This window comes from Salvelinus alpinus, chromosome 1, assembly GCF_045679555.1.
Source record: "Salvelinus alpinus chromosome 1, SLU_Salpinus.1, whole genome shotgun sequence".
In the NCBI taxonomy this organism is placed as follows: domain Eukaryota; kingdom Metazoa; phylum Chordata; class Actinopteri; order Salmoniformes; family Salmonidae; genus Salvelinus; species Salvelinus alpinus.
This window is the reverse complement of record NC_092086.1, coordinates 96273058-96296256: the sequence shown is the minus strand read 5'-3', so window position 1 is coordinate 96296256 and position 23199 is coordinate 96273058. Positions and strand designations below refer to the sequence as shown.

General features: G+C 44.4%; 2 protein-coding genes across 4 annotated transcripts in view; both read right to left on the bottom strand.

Moving 5' to 3' along the window:
- LOC139535481 (roundabout homolog 1-like) overlaps window positions 1–22852 on the bottom strand; it is a 286286-nt gene extending 263434 nt beyond the window's left edge. Inside the window, exon 1 of the mRNA XM_071334917.1 lies at window positions 22561–22852. The gene's annotated coding sequence lies outside the window, so the exon portion shown is untranslated. The remainder of the gene's footprint in view (window positions 1–22560) is intronic.
- On the bottom strand, window positions 6405–10163 carry LOC139535461 (putative nuclease HARBI1). 3 transcript variants are annotated; one of them, XM_071334885.1, is made up of 11 exons: window positions 9389–10163; window positions 9125–9301; window positions 8973–9034; window positions 8804–8890; window positions 8675–8716; window positions 8433–8606; window positions 8318–8353; window positions 7665–8219; window positions 7480–7595; window positions 7272–7383; window positions 6405–7177 (listed from the first exon to the last, which is right to left on the bottom strand). In XM_071334885.1, the coding sequence occupies exons 8-11, from the start codon at window positions 8134–8136 to the stop codon at window positions 6807–6809; spliced, it is 1071 nt and encodes a 356-aa protein (XP_071190986.1). In that variant the 5' UTR covers window positions 8137–8219; window positions 8318–8353; window positions 8433–8606; window positions 8675–8716; window positions 8804–8890; window positions 8973–9034; window positions 9125–9301; window positions 9389–10163; the 3' UTR covers window positions 6405–6806. The 3 variants fall into 3 exon arrangements, 2 of the variants coding, with proteins under 2 accessions (XP_071190986.1, XP_071190977.1); XR_011667135.1 differs by lacking the exon at window positions 7480–7595 and having other exon boundaries at window positions 9389–10150; XM_071334876.1 differs by having other exon boundaries at window positions 9125–10163.
- Window positions 22853–23199: the final 347 nt, after the last annotated feature.

The following is a 23199-nucleotide window of genomic DNA, read 5'->3' as shown; positions in this document are numbered from 1 at the left end:
TATGACCGAAAAGAGCTTCTGGATATCAGAACAGCGAATACTCACCTCGAACTGGATGAAGATTTTTTCTTGAATGAGTCGGACGCAAAGGATATAACGTTACTCCCAGACAAGGCCCAAATCCTTCTTTTAGCATGAAGAAAATAAGGAAATACAGGGGGCGGAGATCAGGGTGTCTTGTGAGAATTATTCGGCGAGTGGGTAACACGCCTCTACCATCCGTTCTATTAGCCAACGTGCAATCACTGGAGAATAAACTGGGTGAGGTCCGTTTGATACTACCCTACCAATGGGACATTAAAAACTGTAATATCTTATGTTTAACCGAGCAGTGGCTGAACGATGACATGGATAATAAGGAGAGGGGGATACCTAGTCAGTTGTACAACTGAATGCATTCAACTGAAATGTGTCTTCCGCATTTAACTCAATTCTTCTGAATCAAAGAGGTGCGGGTGGCTACCATAATTGACATGCACATCTTCGGCGCCCGGGGAACAGTGTTCAGGGGCAGAATGACAGATTTTTACCTTGTCAGCTCAGGGATTCAATCCAGCAACCTTTCGGTTACTGGCCCAATGCTCTAACCACTAGGCTACCTGCATATACAGTTGGCTGAGTTTTCCGTGTATTGGCAGGACAGAACAGCTACGTCTGGTAAGACGAGGGGTGGTGTTGTGTGTCTATTTTTCAATAACAGCTGGTGCGCAATGTCTAATATTAAGGTAGTCTCGGGGTACTGCTCGCCTGAGGTAGAGTACCTCATGATAACCTGTAGACCACACTATCTACCAAGAGAGTTTTCATCTATAGTTTTCGTAGCCGTCTATTTACCATCACAAGCTGATGCTGGCACTAAGACCGCACTCAACAAGCTGTATAAGGACATATGCAAACATGAAAATGCTCATCCAGAAGCGGTGCTCCTAGTGGCCGGAGACTTTAATGCAGGAACACGTAAATCTGCTTTACCTCATTTATAGCAGCATGTCACATGTGCAACCAGATGAAAATATACTCTAGACAACCTTTACTCCACACACAGAGATGCATACAAAGCTCTCCCTCGCCCTCCATTTTGAAAATATGACCATAATTATATCCTTCCTAATTACAAGCAAAAACGAAAGCAGGAAGTACCTGTGACTCATTCAATATGGAAGTGGTCAGATGACACGGATGCTACTGTTAGGGTTTGTTCTTTGGTCCTTGTAAATCATTGGCTCATTGGTGAAATTAGCATTATGACAATATCTTTAATTAAATCATTCAAAAACATTTATTAATGCAATTGCAGACAGAAGTTGACAATCAGGAACATAGCACACTTGTTTCCAAGTAAGTTCTGCATCAAAGAAAAGGTCCCATGTTATTTTATCTAACCCGAAATCCAGCCCTCGTGATGTTACTACCTATGTCATCATCTTTTACTCATGAGACCAAAACCATACCTACAAAGCTATATAAACAAGGCTTTTAGTGTGTTATCTAAAAGCTTAGCAGTAAATGTCCAAGTTGATTTATAGTGGAATGTCTGAGTAGTCTTATCTCCTACACTCCCCTGCAGAGTTCTGTCTCAGTCACACATTTCTCAGAGGGGTCTCTTTATAAGAGAGAGAGAGAGAGAGAGAGAGAGAGAGAGAACTAGAAAACAACTGTGGAACAATATTAAAACCTCATAATGTATATGTATTGTTAATCTGTAGTCTAGGACCCTATAAATGTAAAGAGGGAGGGGTCGTATAACCCCTCCCTTTCTATTAATACAACATAAGCGTAATCAATTATTCTAATAATAATTTGGTACAGCCCCAATCATGACCCCTAGGTGAACTTCTAACACTACGCTACAGGACTGTTTTCCTTGCACAGACTGGAAAATGTTCCAGGATTCATCCAATGGCATTGAGGAGTATACCACCGCTGTCACCAGCTTCATCAATAAGTGGATTGACGACGTCGTCCCCACAGTGACCGTACGTACATATCCCAACCAGAAGCCATGGATTACAGGCAACACCCGCACATACCCTCAGACGAACCAACAGACAGGCAAAGCATCAATACAGGACTAAGATTAAATCCTACTACACTATTACTGACTACAAAGGGAAACCCAGCCACGAACTGACCAGGCGGGCTAAATGCTTTTTATGCTCGCGTCGAGGCAAGCAACACTGAAGCATGCATGAGATCACCAGCTGTTCCGGACATCTGTGTGATCACGCACTCGATAGACAATGTGAGCAAGACCTTTAAAAAGGCCAACATTCACAAGGCCGCGAAGCCAGATGGATTACCAGGACGTGTACTCAGAGCATGAGCGGAACAACTGGCAAGTGTCTTCCCTGTTGGTTAAGAGCTTGGAAGTAAGCATTTCACGGTATTCGGCGCATGTGACAAATAAAATTTGATTGATTTGATTTTGGCCGCAGGCAAAGGTGCTCTACCACCACCAAACCAGTGACCAGCCTAAAATATGCAATTTACAACTGACACCCACACAAACCTAATGGCACGGTGTAATGGGTGCGTGTTGGTGGAAGGGAAGACAGGCGCAGGAGAATCGAACTTGGTATAAACGGAGTTGTTTATCCTTTCAGTGATACCCATCCCGGATGCGGGAGCATCCTCATCAAAAAAGCTGACTAGCATAGCCTAGCCTAACGGGACAGGGATATCATATAATATAATTTTCATGAAATCACAAGTCCAATACAGCAAATGAAAGATAAACATCTTGTGAATCCAGCCATCATTTCCGATTTTTAAAATGTTTTACAGCGAAAACACAATATGTATTTATATTAGCTAACCACAATAGCCAAAGACTCAACCGCATTTTTTCACCATGTTTCTACCGCATAGGTAGCTATCACAAAACCGACCAAATAGAAATATAATTAGTCACTAACCAAGAAACAACTTCATCAGATGACAGTCTTATAACATGTTATACAATACATTTATGTTTTGTTTGAAAAATGTGCATATTTGAGGTATAAATCATAGTTTTACATTGCAGCTACCATCACAAATAGCACCGAAGCAGCCAGAATAATTACAGAGAGCAACGTGAAATAATTAAATACTCATCATAAAACATTTATGAAAAATACATGGTGTACAGCAAATGAAAGATAAACATCTTGTGAATCCAGCCAATATTTCCGATTTTTTTAATGTTTTACAGCGAAAACACAATATAGAATTATATTAGCTTACCACAATAGCCAAACACACAAATGCATTTATTCACCGCAAAAGGTAGCTATCGCAAAAACCAGCAAAAGATATAAAATTAATCACTAACCTTGAACAACTTCATCAGATGACAGTCTTATAACATCAGGTTATACAATACACTTATGTTTTGTTCGAAAATGTGTATATTTAGAGCTGCAAACCGTGGTTATACATTGTGAATATGTAGCAACATTTCCCCAGAATGTCCGGAGCTATTTTGGACACTCACCTAATCTGACCAAAGAACTCATCATAAACTTTACATAAAAATACTGTATGGCAAATGAAAGATACACTGGTTCTTAATGGAACCGCCGTGTTAGATTTTTTTAAATAACTTTACCATAACATACAGCTTGAGTTATTACGAGACAGCACTCACCAAAACGGCGGAGAATAGGACTCAACAATTTACACAGAAATACGAAATAACATCATAAATTGTTCTTACTTTTGCTGAGCTTCCATCAGAATCTTGTACAAGAGTCCTTGGTCCAGAATAAATCGTTGTTTGTGTGTGTGTGTGTGTGTGTGTGTGTGTGTGTGTGTGTGTGTGTGTGTGTGTGTGTGTGTGTGTGTGTGAGATTATTTTGAGACTTGGTGATAGGTTTAGGGCAAAATTGTAAGTATAAACGCCGATTGTTGTGATAAAGTTAAGGGTTTGATAAGGTATTCTCTAATTTTTCTATGTATTTTGTAATTGTTCTATGTATCATGTCTTCTGTGTGGTCTTCTGTGTGGTATGACTGGATGGTGGGACATTAAATTAGGAGTTAGTTATAAACAATATAATGCCCGTGTATTTGAATTACCTGAGTGGACATACGGATCAGATGCACGTGTTTAGCGTTCTCCATGGTTAGTCTGTCCGTACATTTAGTGTACTTTTAGGTACTTACTTACTTATTTTAAAGGTGCAATATGCAATATGAATTTAAAAACATACAGCCCCGGACATCTCAGAGACTGTCGATGAAAAGGACTGAATGGATGAAGACACAGCCAGGTGAATATGACCGTGCTGTGGGAACTTACCCTCTGGTGATCAAAACCTCTGGTACAGGACAACCGTATTATGATTACAAACCATGGAGTTTTGGGGACTTAGACACAGCAGCGAAACAATTGCCCCACATCACTGTAGAGCCTGGAAAAAGATGAAGACTGAAGAAAAAGCAAGGAAGACTGGCTTTGACACACAACTCAAGAAAGCCCAACTGGACAAAAGAAAAACCAACAATCTAATGTTGGCTGTAACCCCAACTGCCCCGCAGCAGCAGCCTCCTCCACCACCTGCTCCACAGTTTACCCAAGCACCTGCTACTCAGTTCCCTCCTCAACCATATGGGAACCCACAACCATACCTACCCACACAGAGACAACCGCTGGTGTGCTGGAATTGCGGAATGACAGGTCATATGAGAAACATGTGCCCACAACAACCACAGCAGCAACCTTGACAGCAGAGGGGAAGAGGTCAATGGAGAAGGAATGCTAGCAGAGGGAACTTCCAAGTTAGTAGAGGTGGAAGACCAGCCTACACTGGACAGCCTCAACCTGTTTTTTCCACAGTCTCAACCAATGAATGGTCGACAATATGGATGGCCCCAACAGCCTCCTGCGACAAACTAGGTGTGGTTCCCTCCGCAGAATAATCAACAATAGGGATGCCCTGACCCCCTTCTCCAGTGTCACCAGTACATATTTCCAGATGGTACCAAAGAACTAATCATTACTCTGAAGGTCAACGATCAAGAGGTACCATTTTTAATAGACACTGAAGCTCACACCTCCTGCATTGGATCTACAGGCCAACACCTCGGCCTGGAACTCACATCTAAGTCACTGCAGACGATCGGAGTCGTTGGGATATCTCTGCTAGGTAAAGCCCCGCCTTATCTCAGCTCACTGGTCACCATAGCAGCACCCACCAGTAGCACGCGCTTCAGCAGGTATATCTCACTGGTCACCCCCAAAGCCAATTCTTCCTTCGGGCGCCTCTCCTTCATGTTCTCTGTTGCCAATGACTGGAACGAACTGCAAACATATCTGAAGCTGGAGACTCTTACCTCCCTCACTAGCTTTAAGCACCAGCTGTCAGAGCAGCTCACAGATCACTGCAACTGTACATAGCTCATCTGTAAATAGCCCATCCAATCTACCTCATCCCCATACTGTATTTATGTATGTATCTTGCTCCTTTGCACCCCAGTATCTCTACTTGCACATTCATCTTCTGCACACCCTACCATTCCAGTGTTTAATTGCTATATTGTAATTACTTCGCCACCATGGTCTATTTATTGCCTTACCTCTCTTATCCTACCTCATTTGCACATGCTGTTTATATATTTTTCTACTGTATTATTGATTGTATGTTTGTTTATTCCGTGTGTAACTCTGTGTTGTTGTATGTGTCGAATCTTGGCCAGGGGCCTGTTGCACAAAACTAGGATAAGGGATTAAGCCAGGATATCTTGGTGATCCTGGCTCAATTGATCCGTAATCCGGTTGCACTAAAGATGGATAGGGGGCAGGAGGATATGTTATGGTATAAATTACCATGGAGATTTATTCTGTGGAGCTAGCCTGCTCCAGACCAGGCTAAATTCCAGGATCTATTTAATCTCATCCCTAATGTCAGTCAGCAGTCACCACAAATGGAAACCAATAGTTATTTCACTGCTCACTATACATTGTTATCACATATAACTAGACCCACTGTTATTATTTAAACGTTTGTGATCATTAATTTCAATGATTTTGGATAAAAAATGATTTTTAGATGATGTTGCTATCATTAGATAATTTACAGTTTCCCATAGACTATAAGGCTATATATAAAATGATAGAATATTAGGGCCACAGAGGGGAAAAAAACACAAGTCATAATATTGTAACCAGTTGTTTTAAAGGAGGACAGTTGTTAAAATGACAGATGTGGGGCATTTCGTGAAATTGTACTTCAGTATGGTTTCATAAACAAAGACATGCTGATGTGCCAGAATATTAAGTATCACATTGTCATAAGTATCAAAACTGTAAAAACAATATGTAGCTTTTCTGCAGAAAGAACCAGCCTCATAAATTTATGACTTTATCCTTTTTCTTCAGTGTGGCCCTAGTACTCTGTCATATAAACAAATACACATTCCATATGAATATAAAAACACAATGTGTAACATTATGTTCCTTTATTGAATAAGGACAAAACAAAGCAGGTAAACCATCAGCTCCTTTCGAAACTGAAGTCACAGTGACTCTACAAGATGGAAAGCACAGAATCCAAGCATATTATACAAAATGATACATACACATTCAAAGGTCTGTATATAACACACCCTGCATGTCTGCACACTAAAATAAATGCAGGACAAATCCATACACATCAACTGAACAGACAAATGAATGGATGCAGTAGCCTCCCTGCAGCCTTGTATTACACACAGTATACCGCACAAACATCATAAGAGGCCAAATTCGTCAAAAAACGAACCCAAAAAAACCCAAATTCCTCTGCCACCGCAGGACATATTTAACCAAAATTGAAAGCACACATACTAACTAAAATAATTCAACACATATTGGTCCCTCAGCAGCCGACCACTGTCGTCATCAGGGAAGATTGCCGGATTGTCCCAGTCCATGGCTGGTGGCACTCTGGGGGCCCTCTCCTTCCTCAGGCAGGCCACATTGTGGAGGACAGCACAAGCCACAGTAATATCACATGCCCTAACAGGGCTGACCCTTAATTTGTGAAGGCAGTGAAAGCGTGCCTTCAGGAGGCCAAAGGTCATTTCAACTCTGGCCCTGGTCCTGGCATGGGCATGGTTGTAGGCCTGCTGTGCTTCCTGGGGGTCTGTGAAAGGTGTCAGGAGAAAAGGCTGGCAGCCATACCCCCTGTCTCCCAGCAACACACCAGAGAATTCACCTGTCAACACAAAATCTCATCATTACTACCTCATAAACACAGTGATATTCTTGACACAGCCATGATGGTTATAAATAGGGGTTGTGTGGCTTACCTTGTGATAGGCACTGATAGATTTCAGAGGCCCGAAAGATTCTGGAGTCATGGACTGAGCCAGGCCATTTTGCCACAACATTGCTGATCACACAGTCAGCATTGCAGACCATCTGAAATCATAAGATGAGGAATATTACACCAATCAATGCACATCACTGGCAATGCAGAGTGTTCGTCAATGGACAATATCAAAAAGTTATGTTCACCTGAACATTAATGCTGTGAAAGGATTTCCTATTCACAAAATCGGCCTCATGGGCACCTGAGGGGGCTTTTATCCTTATGTGTGTGCAGTCCACTGCACCAATGACATTGGGGAAACCTGTCACACAAAGTAATGAGTATCCTACTATGTGTTAACAGTTGTCCTGTAATTTGTAGATCCTCTTACCTGCAATCCTATAGAACTCCTCTTTGATGTCACAGAGTCTTCTGTGGCCAGGGAAGGAGATGAAGACATCTGCTAATGCTTTGATAGCCAGACACACACTCCTTATTGTGCGGCAAATTGTGGCCTTGTTCAGCTGTTCTGCATCCCCCACTGAGTACAGGAAGGCTCCACTAGCAAAAAAGCGCAAGGCCACACAAACCATTTGCTCCACACTCAGTGCATGGCTCCGTGCAGTGCGGTGCTTAATCCTGGGACCCAGTAGTCTGCATAGATACCTGATGCCATCTGCAGAAAACCTGTATCTTTCATATAGATGGTCATCAGGGAAGGCCAGTGGGTCCAACCGGTCCCTGAAGACCCTTTCTCGCCTGAAGGCTCTCCTCAGCACAAGTGCTTCTTCATCCACCACATCTCGCACGAATGGGCATGCCATTGTCAGAGCAGAAAGGAACACACAATTTTGGGCCTTCATATAGGCTAGTGGCCACACCTGGTGCTGGGGGGGTGGGCAAAAGAGGGCGATGCCTTATAACGATGACTTGGTTGTACTGATTGCTGGGAAAATAAAAAAAAACTTAGAAAGATGCCACCGTCCTGTGTGCTCACAATAAGAGCTCATATGTCATGGCTCACTTGACTTTACGAGAATATACCTAATTTTTATTTTGAGCTGTGTCATCTTCTTGGAGCTGGGGGAGGAAAGAAAAATAATGATTAATACATTTGTGTTACAGTTAGCATACAGTGTACATTGAAGGCATATCTCACCTCCCTCTCAAGTTTTTTTATTTCAAGGTCCAGTTTCCTAATTGTCCTCTTTTTTATTTCGGACTCCAGTGCAAGATTTTCCATCTTTTTCTTCTTGTACTGAATGTCTATGTCTGCCAGTTCTATTTGGCGCCGGAGGTGGTTGCCATACAACTTTCTGATAGCTTGTGAGCTCTGTGAACACAATACAATTAGCGCAGCTGGAATTTGGCAGGATGTGGTGTCCTTTTATTAATACGCACTATGTTGCCAGGCTGGTTTTCCCACTGTATAGCATCTGGGTCCTGTAAAAGAAATTAGATTTTTTGATTTTGATGAGGACTCCTCACCATTGTAGAGTAAATAGTACTTTCACAGTCTTAACATGATACCTCATGCCTTCTGGAATCCAGAGAGATGGTCTCCTCCTCATCATCGTCTCCATCATGTGCTGTTGCTGCTGCACTGGGGCCTTCACCCTATCACATTTAATCGGATTCATATTGAAGCTAGTAGACAAGACATGCCAGGCCTACAGTATGCCTTTGATGGAGTACTCACTGGATCAGCATCGTCTGGTGCTTGTGCTGGTGGCTCTAACAGGAACACAGTGCTGCCAGACACTGCAAGGCAATAGGTAAACCAAAGTCAGACAGTCCAAATTGATTCAATATGAATGTGGTTGTATCCCATGTAGAGATGGAAGGACATACCTTGAATGAAGCGGGTGGCATCTTGGGAGGAACCTATGCTCGTCTCTTTCCCCCCAGGGATCCCCTCTAAGACGGGCCTGCCTTTATTTAGCTCCAAGGCCATGTCCTCTGCTGGGGTAAGGTCAGCCTTTGGTGACCCACCACCCGTGCCTTGTCTGTGGGTATTCTTTTTCACTGCTAAAACAGTACAGACAATGTGTGAGCAGGCACCTTCTGGGTACAATATATGCTTGTGCTTTGTTAAATATTAGTCAGGGACCATACCATTCTGCAGAATGTTCTTGTATTTGATTTTGACCTACTGCCATGTCCGTTTTGGCCCGTTCATGTTTAATCTACACACACACACACACACACACACACACACACATTTAATGGAGTCACACTGCAAAAAATTACTTGGTATTTTTGTCTTGTTTTCAGTAAAAATATCAAAAAATTTATCATAGCTTTATACAGTGTGATGGAGTTACTTTACACAATTTCACTCATATCTGCAGTGCATTTCAATTAAAAATTTAACCGTTTCATAATTACAGTACAACTGCATTTTTGGAGATGTGAATTAAATATTTGAATTGTAATTGTGATGTTTCAGCGGAGCGGTGAGTGTGTAATTGTGCACTACTTACGCATTCAGGCGGTCTGCAATACTTTGCCACGCTTTTTCTCTTTGCTTTATCACTGTGGCGGTGTTGCCTTTCTTCTTAATTATATCTTTTACCTCCTCGTATGCCTCCATGAGGATTTGTGCTTCCGACGGGGAAAAGTACGCGGCTCTAGTTGCCATGGTAAATCAGTTAATCTGTGATCTGTGGCGGGGTCTATTTGAGTGAGCCGTGAGCGCGCACCTATCCAGGATTGGTTTCACCTGGCTTAATGAATCCGTGTCTGCTCATCCTGGCTTGGTCTTTGTGCAACCAATTAAGCCTGGACGCACATGTTTTGGCTTCATTGAGCTCAGCTGAGTCATTTATCCCGGATGTCTTAATTCTACTTTTGTGCAACAGGCCCCAGGTTGCAGTTGCAAATGAGAACTTGTTCTCAACTAGCCTACCTGGTTAAATAAAGGTGACATTAAAATTAAAATAAATAAAAAGCTGTACTGGACTGAAGATACAACAATTGACCTGGGGGAAGGTAATACTATTAAGGCTCCCTTTCTTAACTTTCCGGCCACTCCCGTTAGCTGGGAAGAGACATTTTTCTGATCAAGTCCAATGTGATTCAAAAGTACGACCTGACCTTTATGATGAACCTCTTGAGCTCCCTCATGTTACTCTCTTTGTTGATGGCTCTGCCTTTATTGATATGGAGACTGATAGGAAACATGCAGGGTTTGGTATCGTCTCACTGGATTGGTCATTGTTGATTGAACAGCCCTTGCCTGAACATTGCTCAGCACAAGCTGAGCTCCTGGCCCTTAATGAAGCATGTAAATTAGGTAGTGGTTTGAAGGTTAACATTTATTCTGACTCTGCATATGTCATTGGTGTTTGCCTGTCTTGGATAGGGGTTTGGAAAGGTAGGGACTTTGTTAATGCGTCTGGTACCCCTATTAAACATTGTTTACAGATAGAAGCCCTGCTGGAAGCTATGTTGCTTCCTGTCAAGTTGGCTTTTCTTAAGGTTTGTGTCCACACAGGTAACACTGACAGCGTTAGTTTGGGTAATGCAGCTGTTGATGCTGCTGCTAAGAGTGCTGCTTCTCGTTGCCATTCTCATGCTGTTATGCTTTCCTCCCCGTGTACGTCTGAAATCACTGATCTGGACCAACACCAGGCTGCGGATGCACTTAATCACCCTTTTGAGAGTCTAGATGTTGCTCTAGGGGCCCTGATGGCCTGTGGAGGCAGTCCCTCTCTGGCAAACCTGTTCTGCCCTTACCTCTCGTCTCCTCTGTGTGTCACCTGGCCCACGGGGTGGGTCACGCGCCAAGGGGGGAGATGCTAAGACTAATATCTGACACCTGGTTTTGTCCAAATCTGATTTAAATTTGCAAAACAAACGTGTATAAATGTACCACATACATTCAATACAACATTGGTAAGGGTACCCCCCTGAAACCAGGGAAAATTCCAGCGCTGGCCGACCCGTTCACACATTTAGCTATGGATTTCATAGACATGGCTGAACGAAAGGAAAGAAAGAGATACTACCTGGTAATAATTGACCGCTTTACCAGGTGGGTTGAAGCATTTCCAACCATGCACTGTGATGCCAAAACAGTAGCGAAACTTCTGGTAAGGGATATCAATCTCAAGATTTGGTATTCTGGAAGTTCTTTCCGCAGACAATGACACCCATTTCACAGGACATGTGCTTGCACAGGTGGCTGCCCAAATGGGGATAGTTCAGAAGTTTGTTTGTATCAACCACCCACAAAGTAATGGGATTACTGAGAGGGCTAACCAAACCATAAAAGGGGGGCTTGCCAAAGCATGCCACTCCACAGGGAAGTCATGGGTAGAGTGTGTTCCCTTAGTCTTAATGAAAATGCGCAATAATATGAACCGCGGAACAGGGCTTAGCCCACATGAGCTCTTAACTAGTGTAACGGGCTTCCTCCTTCTCCTCATCCGAAGAGGAGTAGCAGGGATTTGACCAAAATGCAGCGGGTTGTGAATACATATTGATTTAATAGACAAAACGGAAAAACACGACAAACACTTGAATAATTACAAAACAAATAAACGAATGTAGACAGACCTGGACACGAACTTACATACAACGTGAAGAACGCATGAACCAGGAAAACAGACTACATAAAACGAACGAACTAACAAAAACCGGAACAGTCCCGTGTGGCGTAACATACAGACACTGACACAGGAGACAATCACCCACAAACAAACAGTGAGAACAACCTACCTTAATATGACTCTCAATTAGAGGAAAACGCAAAACACCTGCCTCTAATTAAGAGCCATACCAGGCAACCCAAAACCAACATAGAAACAGCAAACATAGACTGCCCACCCAAAACTCACGCCCTGACCATCACACACATACAAAACAACAGAAAACAGGTCAGGAACGTGACAGAACCCCCCCCCCCCTCAAGGTGCGAACGCCGGGCGCACCAGCACAAAGTCCAGGGGAGGGTCTGGGTGGGCATTTGACCACGGTGGTGGCTCAGGCTCCGGACGCTGTCTCCACACCACCATAGTCACTCCCCGCTTCTGTATCCCCCTCCCAATGACCACCCTCCAACTAAACCCACCTAGATGAAGGGGCAGCATCGGGATAAGGGGCAGCAGCTCCGGGTTAAGGGGCAGCAGCTCCGGGCTGAGGGACTCCGGCAGGTCCGGGCTGAGGGACTCCGGCAGGTCCGGGCTGAGGGACTCCGGCAGGTCCGGGCTGAGGGACTCCGGCAGGTCCGGGCTGAGGGACTCCGGCAGGTCCGGGCTGAGGGACTCCGGCAGGTCCGGGCTGAGGGACTCCGGCAGGTCCGGGCTGAGGGACTCCGGCAGGTCCGGGCTGAGGGACTCCGGCAGGTCCGGGCTGAGGGACTCCGGCAGGTCCGGGCTGAGGGACTCCGGCAGGTCCTGGCTGAGGGACTCCGGCAGGTCCTGGCTGAGGGACTCCGGCAGGTCCTGGCTGGACGGCTCTGGCAGGTCCTGGCTGGACGGCTCTGGCAGGTCCTGGCTGGACGGCTCTGGCAGGTCCTGGCTGGACGGCTCTGGCAGGTCCTGGCTGGACGGCTCTGGCTGGTCCTGGCTGGACGGCTCTGGCTGATCCGGTCTGGCGGAAGGCTCTGGCTGATCCGGTCTGGCGGAAGGCTCTGGCTGATCCGGTCTGGCGGAAGGCTCTGGCTGATCCGGTCTGGCGGAAGGCTCTGGCTGATCCGGTCTGGCGGAAGGCTCTGGCTGATCCGGTCTGGCGGAAGGCTCTGGCTGATCCGGTCTGGCGGAAGGCTCTGTAGGCTCTTGGCAGACGGGCGGCTTTGCAGGCTCATGGCAGACGGGCAGCTTTGCAGGCTCATGGCAGACGGGCAGTTCAGGCGCCGTTGGGCAGACGGGCAGTTCAGGCGCCGCTGGGCAGACGGGCAGTTCAGGCGCCGCTGGGCAGACGGGCAGTTCAGGCGCCGCTGGGCAGACGGGCAGTTCAGGCGCCGCTGGGCAGACGGGCAGTTCAGGCGCCGCTGGGCAGACGGGCAGTTCTGTAGGGAGGAGACGGAGAGACAGCCTGGTGCGCGGTACCGGAACTGGAGGCACTGGGCTGGAGACACGCACCATAGGGAGAGTGCGTGGAGGAGGAACAGGGCTCTGGAGATGCACTGGAAGCCTGGTGCGTGGTGTCGGCACTGGTGGTACTAGGCTGGGGCGGGAAGGTGGCGCCGGATATACCGGACCGTGAAGGAGGACACGTGCTCTTGAGCACCGAGCCTCCCCAACCTTACCAGGTTGAATGGTCCCCGTAGCCCTGCCAGTGCGGCGAGGTGGAATAGCCCGCACTGGGCTATGCAGGCGAACCGGGGACACCACCTGTAAGGCTGGTGCCATGTACGCCGGCCCGAGGAGACGTACTGGAGACCAGATACGTTGGGCCGGCTTCATGGCCCTCGGCTCGATGCCCAACCTAGCCCTCCCAGTGCGGCAAGGTGGAATAGCCCGCACTGGGCTAAGCACGCGTACTGGGGACACCGTGCGCTTTACCGCATAACACGGTGTCTGACCAGTACGACGCCCTCTTACTCCACGGCAAGCCCGGGGAGTTGGCTCAGGTATCCAACCCGGCTTCGCCACACTCCCCTTTTCCCCCCCCCCAAGAAATTTTTGGGTGTTACTCACGGGCCTCCAGCCTTGCTTCCGTGCTGCCTCCTCATAACGTCGCCTCTCCGCTTTCGCTGCCTCCAGCTCCGCTTTGGGGCGGCGACACTCCACTGGCTCTGCCCAGGGTCCTTTACCGTCCAGGATCTCTTCCCATGTCCAATCCTCCTTTTCCCACTGCTGCTGTCGTGGCTGTCCGTTAACCCGCTGCTTGATCTGGGTTTGGTGGGTGATTCTGTAACGGGCTTCCTCCTTCTCCTCATCCGAAGAGGAGTAGCAGGGATTTGACCAAAATGCAGCGGGTTGTGAATACATATTGATTTAATAGACAAAACGGAAAAACACGACAAACACTTGAATAATTACAAAACAAATAAACGAATGTAGACAGACCTGGACACGAACTTACATACAACGTGAAGAACGCATGAACCAGGAAAACAGACTACATAAAACGAACGAACTAACAAAAACCGGAACAGTCCCGTGTGGCGTAACATACAGACACTGACACAGGAGACAATCACCCACAAACAAACAGTGAGAACAACCTACCTTAATATGACTCTCAATTAGAGGAAAACGCAAAACACCTGCCTCTAATTAAGAGCCATACCAGGCAACCCAAAACCAACATAGAAACAGCAAACATAGACTGCCCACCCAAAACTCACGCCCTGACCATCACACACATACAAAACAACAGAAAACAGGTCAGGAACGTGACAACTAGCCGTCCAATGAATGTTCCTTTACACAGACCAATGACTCCAAAACTGACTGACCTGAATGCACTGGATGATGATTTGAGTAAATATATGAAGGAACTAAACCATGCTGTTAGGTCTTTGTATTCCCAATACAGGAAAGCCCAGGAAGTTCCAGAACAGGGCGACCCAGACAGCCTACCTGTTGATGTTGGAGAATGGATCAAGCTGAAGGTCCTCAAGAGAAAATGAAACCACCCCAGATGGATGGGCCCATACCAGGTCATCGCAGCAACACCAAGAGCAGTGAAGGTCCAGGAGCGTCAGGGGTGGCACCACCTATCACACTGCCAAAAGACATCCCAACCATCATAACAGATAAGAGTGCACAACCAGACCCATATTACTATCCTCAATCTTTTAAGGATTGCTTGCAGTCGAACGCACCATTTGATGATAAATCTTTCAAATTTTTTGAGGCCTTGTGAGACTTGTGAGACTTATGTGTTAAACCTGTTTTAAGTGTTGTGCCCTGCAGATGCCTTTAGAAGGGGGGGGGACTGCCTATGTTCACACTTTTCCTGTCTGGGTCCCACCGTGGCTGGCTGAGGTTCTGAGAAGACGACTGGTTTTCTGAGAATACAAAGCCACTGCAGGCCTGATGGAATTCACAACTGTCAGAAGATGCTTAAAGACTCACCTGCTGTGAAATGTCACCCTGTATCTGTGGTGAAGTGTCAGGTTTCGGTCGAGCATGCTTTTGAGCTATATAAGTTGCAGGATGTCTTAGACCCCTTGCAGAACCTGGGGAGAGCTATCATATACTGTACTCTGTACCAACTTCTGCCTACAATTGTATTACTAAAGGATCATTTTTAATACCTAAACAAAGAGTCTGTGTTTCCTTTCTACTACCAATATATAAGTTTGATAATTATATAGACCTGATCAATTGTTGAAGAAATTGACCAACACTATCATTGACGGAAGATGGTACTGTAACTCTGTTCCTCAACCAGGTCAGCTAGGACAATGACATTTCCTTCACATGCATCTCACGCATCTCAGAGACATACATTGGTGTGTGATGACTGATCAGCAGGTGCCAGGGAGCTGAAGGAGAGTGTAAGTACAGGAAGTGTCTGCCACTGGCTATTTCCTCCTGAAGATTTGGAGACCAAATCAGTGGGCCCAGCAGGAAGTCTCCTGGGACACTGAAGAGTACTATTGAATCCCACCCTCAGAGCAGAGAAGGAGGACACACACACACACATGTTTGTTTTACTATCCTTGTGGGGACTAAACAATTGATTCCCATTCAACATCCTATTTTCCCTAACCCCTAACCTTAACCTCAAATCACTAACCCTAGCCCTAATTGTAACCCTAACCCTAAACCTAAAGTAAAAAATGTCCTTGTGGGGACCGGCGAAATGTCCCAGAATTTTCCTTGTTTTACTGTCCTTGTGAGGGCATCTGGCCCACGCAAGGAGAGTAAAACCAAAAACACACACACACGGTAGTAGTGAGGGAAATGCACACACAGCAAGAACAGACATCAAATCAACTCTTCCCATGAATAACTACCCACCCAGATGTAATGATAGTGGCCTGGGGTGTTGTGTGCGTGCCTGTTCTTGAACGTTCCACTGAAAGGTCCCTGAGGGAGGATATCCTTCACAGGAGGTCACACAGTTGACAAGGGCCGTAAGGAGCATGGCCTCTATCACTAATCTGACTGTGTAAAGCTGGTGTGAAACCTCCCTAGAGCAGAGAGACTGACCTGGGATGAAATTCCACTCTGACCTTGTGTGGCCCTTTGCCATCCCTAAGGGGAAGATAGATGAAGCTTAGGACATATGGCTGAACCTGGAAACTCAAAGTGGGATGAATCGATCTCTACCTGCGGCAGACCTCATCATAAGTATGAAGAGTAGACTTTAGATATACCTGTGTTCCACTGAATATCCAGACTCTAATCGCAGACTGTGGCCTTTTCTGATTTGGACAAAAGTTTGTCCTCCACCCTTTCTCCTCTGTCCTCCATGACCCGGAAATCGATAAGTGGTCGAGTGGTCGAGGAGATGTCAATTCGTTAGGTGAACGGAACAGTGTTCACCCCTCTTCGATAGCCACCTTTCATCAAGGAAAGTAATGTGTATCCTACCTGAGTCTTTTTGGGAAGAGTTCTAAAATCTGCCACACCCCTTTTGAAATCAGCTTTTGTATTGTCGGAGGAGAAAAGCATGCACACATTTAAAAACAATATGCTACTTATCGTTTTATCTATAAAATGTCTTGCACAACTAACTTAATTTGTTTTTATCAGTTTAAACATTTATTTTGGGATTCACCACTGTACACGTAATTTGCTTAATGATGGGCGAGTGGAGAAGGAGAGTCTAATTTCATGCAAGTGCATTTTCGTCCACGTTGCCTCTCCTTGATCACCTTTGACCTTTTTCAAAAGGAGGTGAGAGAGGACGGAGAAGAGAGGACGCAGGAGTTGAGCAAATCCAATGGAGAAAAGGCCATTGTCAGAGAGGAATGGGCCTGTCTGTGGGGAGACAGACAGGGAGATGGATGCAGTCGCGCTCTACAGCCAGTCAGCCATTCTTATGACACTGCATTACAGGGGCTAATAGAGCGAGACAGGAAGTATTAAAACTATCAGCGAGGTAGAGGGATACTGGGGACCTGTCAGCGAGTATGATGGGCAGTCATAAGGCTGAGTAGGGTAGGCTTAGTGAGAAGGTCTGTCGTCAGGGGTTACAGATGATGATCTGTCTGACTGGACTGCAGGCTGCTGACCTCTTAGCTGATTCTGTTATGTCTGTGGATAGATGCTGGAACACAACATAACACAACACATCAACACACCAACACAGCATGTTAGTGACACACACAGGTTTTAACACAGTTCTCACTCATCAGCCATACACATCTCCATCTCAATTGACCAAAAACTAATGAATAACCATCTATTAATGATTCCTGGTATGACTAAGGACATATGTACAGTTGAAGTCGGAAGTTTACATACACTTATGTTGGAGTCATTAAAACTTGTTTTTCAACCACTCCACAAATTTCTCGTTAACAAACTATAGTTTTGGCAAGTCGGTTAGGAAATCTACTTTGTGCATGACACGAGTCATTTTTCCAACAATTGTTAACAGACAGATTATTTCACTTATAATTCACTGTCTCACAATTCCAGTGGGTCAGAAGTTTACATACACTCAGTTGACTGTGCCTTTAAACAGCTTGGAAAATTCCAGAATATGATGTCATGGCTTTAGAAGCTTGTGATAGGCTAATTGACATCATTTGACTCAATTGGAGGCGTACCTGTGGATGTATTTCAAGGTCTACCTTCAAACTCAGTGCCTCTTTGCTTGACATCATCGGAAAATCTAAAGAAATCAGCCAAGACCTCAGAAAAAACATTGTAGACCTCCACAAGTCTGGTTCATCCTTGGGAGCAATTTCCAAATGCCTGAGGGTACCACGTTCATTTGTACAAACAATAGTACGCAAGTATAAACACCATGGGACGACGCAGCCATCATACCGCTCAGGAAGGAGATGTGTTCTGTCTCCTAGAGATGAACGTACTTTGGTGCAAAAAGTGCAAATCAATCCCAGAACAACAGCAAAGGACCTTGTGAAGATGCTGGAGGAAACAGGTACAAAAGTATCTATATCCAATAAAAACAAAGTATAAAAAAATATAAAAAAAGTAAAGTATCTATATCCACAGTAAAACGAGTCCTATATTGGCATAACCTGAAAGGCCGCTCAGCAAGGAAGAAGTCACTGCTCCAAAACCGCCATAAAAAAAGCCAGACTACGGTTTGCAACTGCACATGGAGACAAAGATTGTACTTTTTGGAGAAATGTCCTCTGGTCTGATGAAACAAAAATAGAACTGTTTGACCATAATGACCATCGTTATGTTTGGAGGGAAAAGGGGGAGGCTTGCAAGCCGAAGAACACCATCCCAACCATGAAGCACGGGGGTGGCAGCATCATGTTGTGGGGGTGCTTTGCTGCAGGAGGGACTAATGCACTTCAAAATATAGATGCCATCAAGAGGGAGGAAAATTATGTAGATATTTTGAAGCAACATCTCAAGACATCAGTCAGGAAGTTAAAGCTTAGTTGCAAATGGGTCTTCCAAACGGGCAATGACCCCAAGCATAATTCCAAAGTTGTGGCAAAATGGCTTAACGACAACAAAGTCAAGGTATTGGAGTGGTCATCACAAAGCCCTTACCTCAATCCTATAGAAAATGTGTGGGCAGAACTGAAAAAGCGTGTGCGAGCAAGGAGGCCAACAAACATGATCCAGTTACACCAGCTTTGTCAGGAGGAATGGGCCAAAATTCACCAAACTTATTGTGGGAAGCTTGTGGAAGGTTACCCGAAACATTTGACCCTAGTTAAACATTTTAAAGGCAATGCTACCAAATAATAATTGAGTGTATGTAAACTTCTGACCCACTGGGAACGTGATGAAAGAAATAAAAGCTTAAATAAATCATTCTCTCTACTATTATTCTGACATTTCATATTCTTAAAATAAAGTGGTGATCCTAACTGACCTAAGACATTGCCTGAGATTCTGTTTTCTATTTGTCAGCGCAGCCAACGCCAGCGGTGAAGAGTGTCTCTCTGCTGTGAAATGAAAGGAGGGGAAGGTTTGGAGAAACAACCGCTTAAATGGAAATTCAATAAAAAGGCACTCAATCAACAAAGGGAAAAATAAAATGTGCAGCTGTCGTTATTCCACATTAAAGGGAGAACAACTTGCCAAGTAGCCCCACATTACAACAATGGCCTGGACAATGATAAGGTGGCATCTTGGCAATGGAGGTGCGCTGATATCGATTCCCCCTGGGCGACCCGGGAGCAGAAGGCATGAATTATAACTCACTTCTTATGGCAATTGAGGAGGACAAAGTCCATACATTGGATATGGGTCATTACCCAAAACATCCATCTCCTAGAACATGTGTCCAGTAAATAGAGCCTATTGATTGAAAGGCCAGAAAGATTGATAATTAAAATTGTCCCAAACCATCGTTCATTCCCTTTCTCTCTTTTTGTCTCTCTTCTTTACTATCTTTGTGTTGTTTCTCTCCCTGTGTCCATCATCCTTCATTCTTTCTTTCACCCTGTGTACCTGTCTTATTGTTGGCCCTACTTCAAACATCTTTCCTTTTTTCTTTATCTTTGTCTCGCTCTATTTTACTTCCTTTCTTTCCTCTTCTTTGTCTTCTTCCCTTTAAACAAAGTAATGCAGACAATCATCAGCACATACAGAGAGACAATCATAGAAACAGTCTGAGTCTGTGTCAGCTCTTCTTTAATTACAGAAGACAGTCCCCCACCGAGAACCATTTGCACACATTTGTCTTGATACTGAATATTGACGTCTGACAAGCTCTCAGCCTCACAAAGGCGTGTTTTCCAAGGCAAACTCACTTTGCCCCCACAGTGAAGCATAAAAATGCCTTCCAAAATAACTACTCATGAATATTAATCTATCTTGTATTTTCCAAGGCTGAGATACTGCATTACCAGACTGAATAAGCAAGCAGCCTCTCCGCCTCTCCACACCTTTATAATGTGAAAGACATTTTGCTTCTGAAAAGTGAGAAATGCAATAATGGTGGAGTGACGTGGCGTAGCAACAGTCCCTTAGAGAGAAAGAGATGGGAGACACAGAGAAGACACATCTCTCCAGGGAAATATAGACGCTCTGCTTGGAATACGCTGGAGGGATCAGGAGAGAAACACACACACTCAGAAATATACACACTTTGCCTCTCCCAGTCTTGAATTACAAAGACATTACACCAACACAAAATAGTGTAAAAATATGAATCTGGAAAATAAGTGCACATTACTCTCAGTATTACTTTTTCTTTCATAGTTTTACCGGTTTTAGTTTCTCTGTCTGTCAGTCTGTCAATCGTCAGACTGTCTGTCTGTCATTTCTCAACCTCCCTATCCTTGATTTTGGGCTTTTGTACATCAGTTCAACTGATAGGCCAGTGGCTGTCCATCTCTGAGACAGACAGGAAAAACCAACATTTATCCTTTGCAGTGAAATGAGCATGAGGGGAAAACCCCTCCCAGACATGTCAGTCAGTCAATAGTGGAATGAAATGACCAGTCCCTGCCCTAGTCAACTCCCTTTCTGTAATCATTACCCAGCTATAAACACATTGTATTATGTCTCCATCAATAATGCATAAGGATATTTTATTGAAATTCAATGCAGTTACACATTCACATGACTGGACATGCCCTGTGTAAGTCTGTGATTTGGATGAGTGATGTCGGCCATGACAGGCAACAGGAGGAGGTAGAAGGGTAACAGTCAACACAAGTACTTCCCTCTTCCTCCCCTGGAGTTTCCCATGATACAGCACATTTAATAATGAAAAGACTAGTCTCTCAAAGAAATAGAAAATTAAAGTATAAACTGTATGACTGACTTTATTAATGGCTGAAAGCTGGTATCATGGTGGGGAATGTGTAACAGGAAGTGGGCATACGATGCTTTATTGGTAGAGGAAATCAAATAAAGGCCTATACCCAAAGGAGGAACAAAGAGGTGATATGTTTTGAGTAAGTTAATTCCATTTGCTTCATCTTATTGAATAAAACTGACAGAGTGAATAACCAGACAAATACCAATTTGTTTGTGTGTGTGTGTGTGTGTGTGTGTGTGTGTGTGTGTGTGTGTGTGTGTGTGTGTGTGTGTGTGTGTGTGTGTGTGTGTGTGTGTGTGTGTGTGTGTGTGTGTGTGTGTGTTCCATGTGAGGGGTAAGGGCAGGCCCTCAAACGGATAATACAATTCAACTCCCCAAGATAAAGGGACAAGCATGCAATGTTAATGATGGAGGAGAAGTTCAAGAGACATTAGCATTAGCTTGTAGGCTACACTTCACTGATATTGTAGCAATAATTTCCATGCTATTATGTGCAAAGGGTGACAATAAATTGACCCACCGGAATAAAAGTCAAAGAGATTATGACAATCCTTAGAATACAATTTTAACTACTACTACTATTCTCTGCATCACCCGTGATGCCACCACCACCCAGTCTAAAAATTGCCATTCTAACTTTCAGCACCACAATGAATGGACAGCTCTTGTCGTAATGTGCTGCATCTGCGGAACAACTTTCTATCGCTAACGTATGCAGTCCTCCAGTGTGCAATTTAGAACACAAGAGAAACTACAGATTGGCATAGTTTCAATTCTATTATATTCAAAAATTGGTTCAGGCCCTAACGGGGTTTCATTTACACATGACCATAGGTGAGAATCTATGGGTGGGAACTGAGCTAATTAGTGTTTAATATCATATCTTAAAAATAAAATGATAATGACTGTTCTCCAGAGGTCTATCAACACTGTCCTTCCGTGGGGATTACCTAACAAATGCAGGGTATAGATTACACATCCATGCAACGTAAATAACTCATTAATAAACTCCCATAAAAAATGTCTATGTAACGTAAACGAGTAAAAATAGACAACGAAAATACGATCGGCTTTCTTCAAGCATCTTGTTTCATTAGAAGAACTGGAAGTGTAACCTATAGGCGCAAAATGAGTGCGTCATCAATATTTTTAAATCCAAACGACTAATGTAGCCTAGATTCACACATTTAGGCTACCGTTAAACCCCCCCATCTTTAACACACACTCTCTCTCTCTCACACACACACACACACACACACACACACACTACTCAGATTAAAGTTAATCAACAGGTTGAGTAATTTTCTTTCACAATTCATAGGCTTATAAATGTGTCTTCACTACTACACCATTAGACGAAGGAGATTTGAACTTTTCAGACCGCGCCATATCACGTTGTCACAATTAACCTCTGCTGCTTGTGCAAGTGGTTGAATAACTCAATAACTCACCTTCTTTTCGGTCGTTCTTCGGCTGTTTAGTTGTTCACTGTTTGTTTGATCTACAACTGGTCCATACTTTTGTAAAACGTTTGCAAATGTCCCCTTTGCCGGTTAAATGCCCCTGCGTTGGCACCGAAACGACAGGTAATGGTGAAAGGAAGAGAAATCGCGTTCAGATGTGAGATAAATCAACGAGAAGGCGGCCAAGCCCGAGAGGGTCCCCTGGAGTAAATGCCTAAACCCGCTCTACCTGTGAATATAGAGCCGCTATCAAATGGACTATACGCGTGCTATCAGAGGCAGCGCATAAAAATCACTGCACGCACCTTTCCTGCAGCGACCTGCCGATTTCCTCAGGGTCCTAAGGCTACGTTAAGGTAATTTTCTTTGACTATCTTACTTGATTGACACACAGCTATAATACTGCGAATATTTAATTACTTATTATTACACTGCATGGCTGGGCATATTTCTGCTATATATATCATGATAATAATTATCTCTCCTCCTTTTCAATAACGAGTTATGATTTCATGGGTCAGATTGTTCATTGAAATTAATACCTGACTCCCTGCTCCATTTTGGACAATATGCTTACTCACCTATTTGTAAAATTGTAATATTTTTCTCTTATAAGGTCCAGTAATT

Bases quoted from the DNA above. Each gene is read 5' to 3' on its own strand.
- LOC139535461 (XM_071334876.1), bottom strand. From the start codon at position 8,136: ATGAAGGCCCAAAATTGTGTGTTCCTTTCTGCTCTGACAATGGCATGC. The intron at 7,384-7,479 runs GTGAACATAACT...TTATGATTTCAG, and splicing joins TTCACAGCATTAATGTTCAG to ATGGTCTGCAATGCTGACTG. The intron at 7,178-7,271 runs GTAAGCCACACA...TTGTGTTGACAG, and splicing joins CTATCAGTGCCTATCACAAG to GTGAATTCTCTGGTGTGTTG.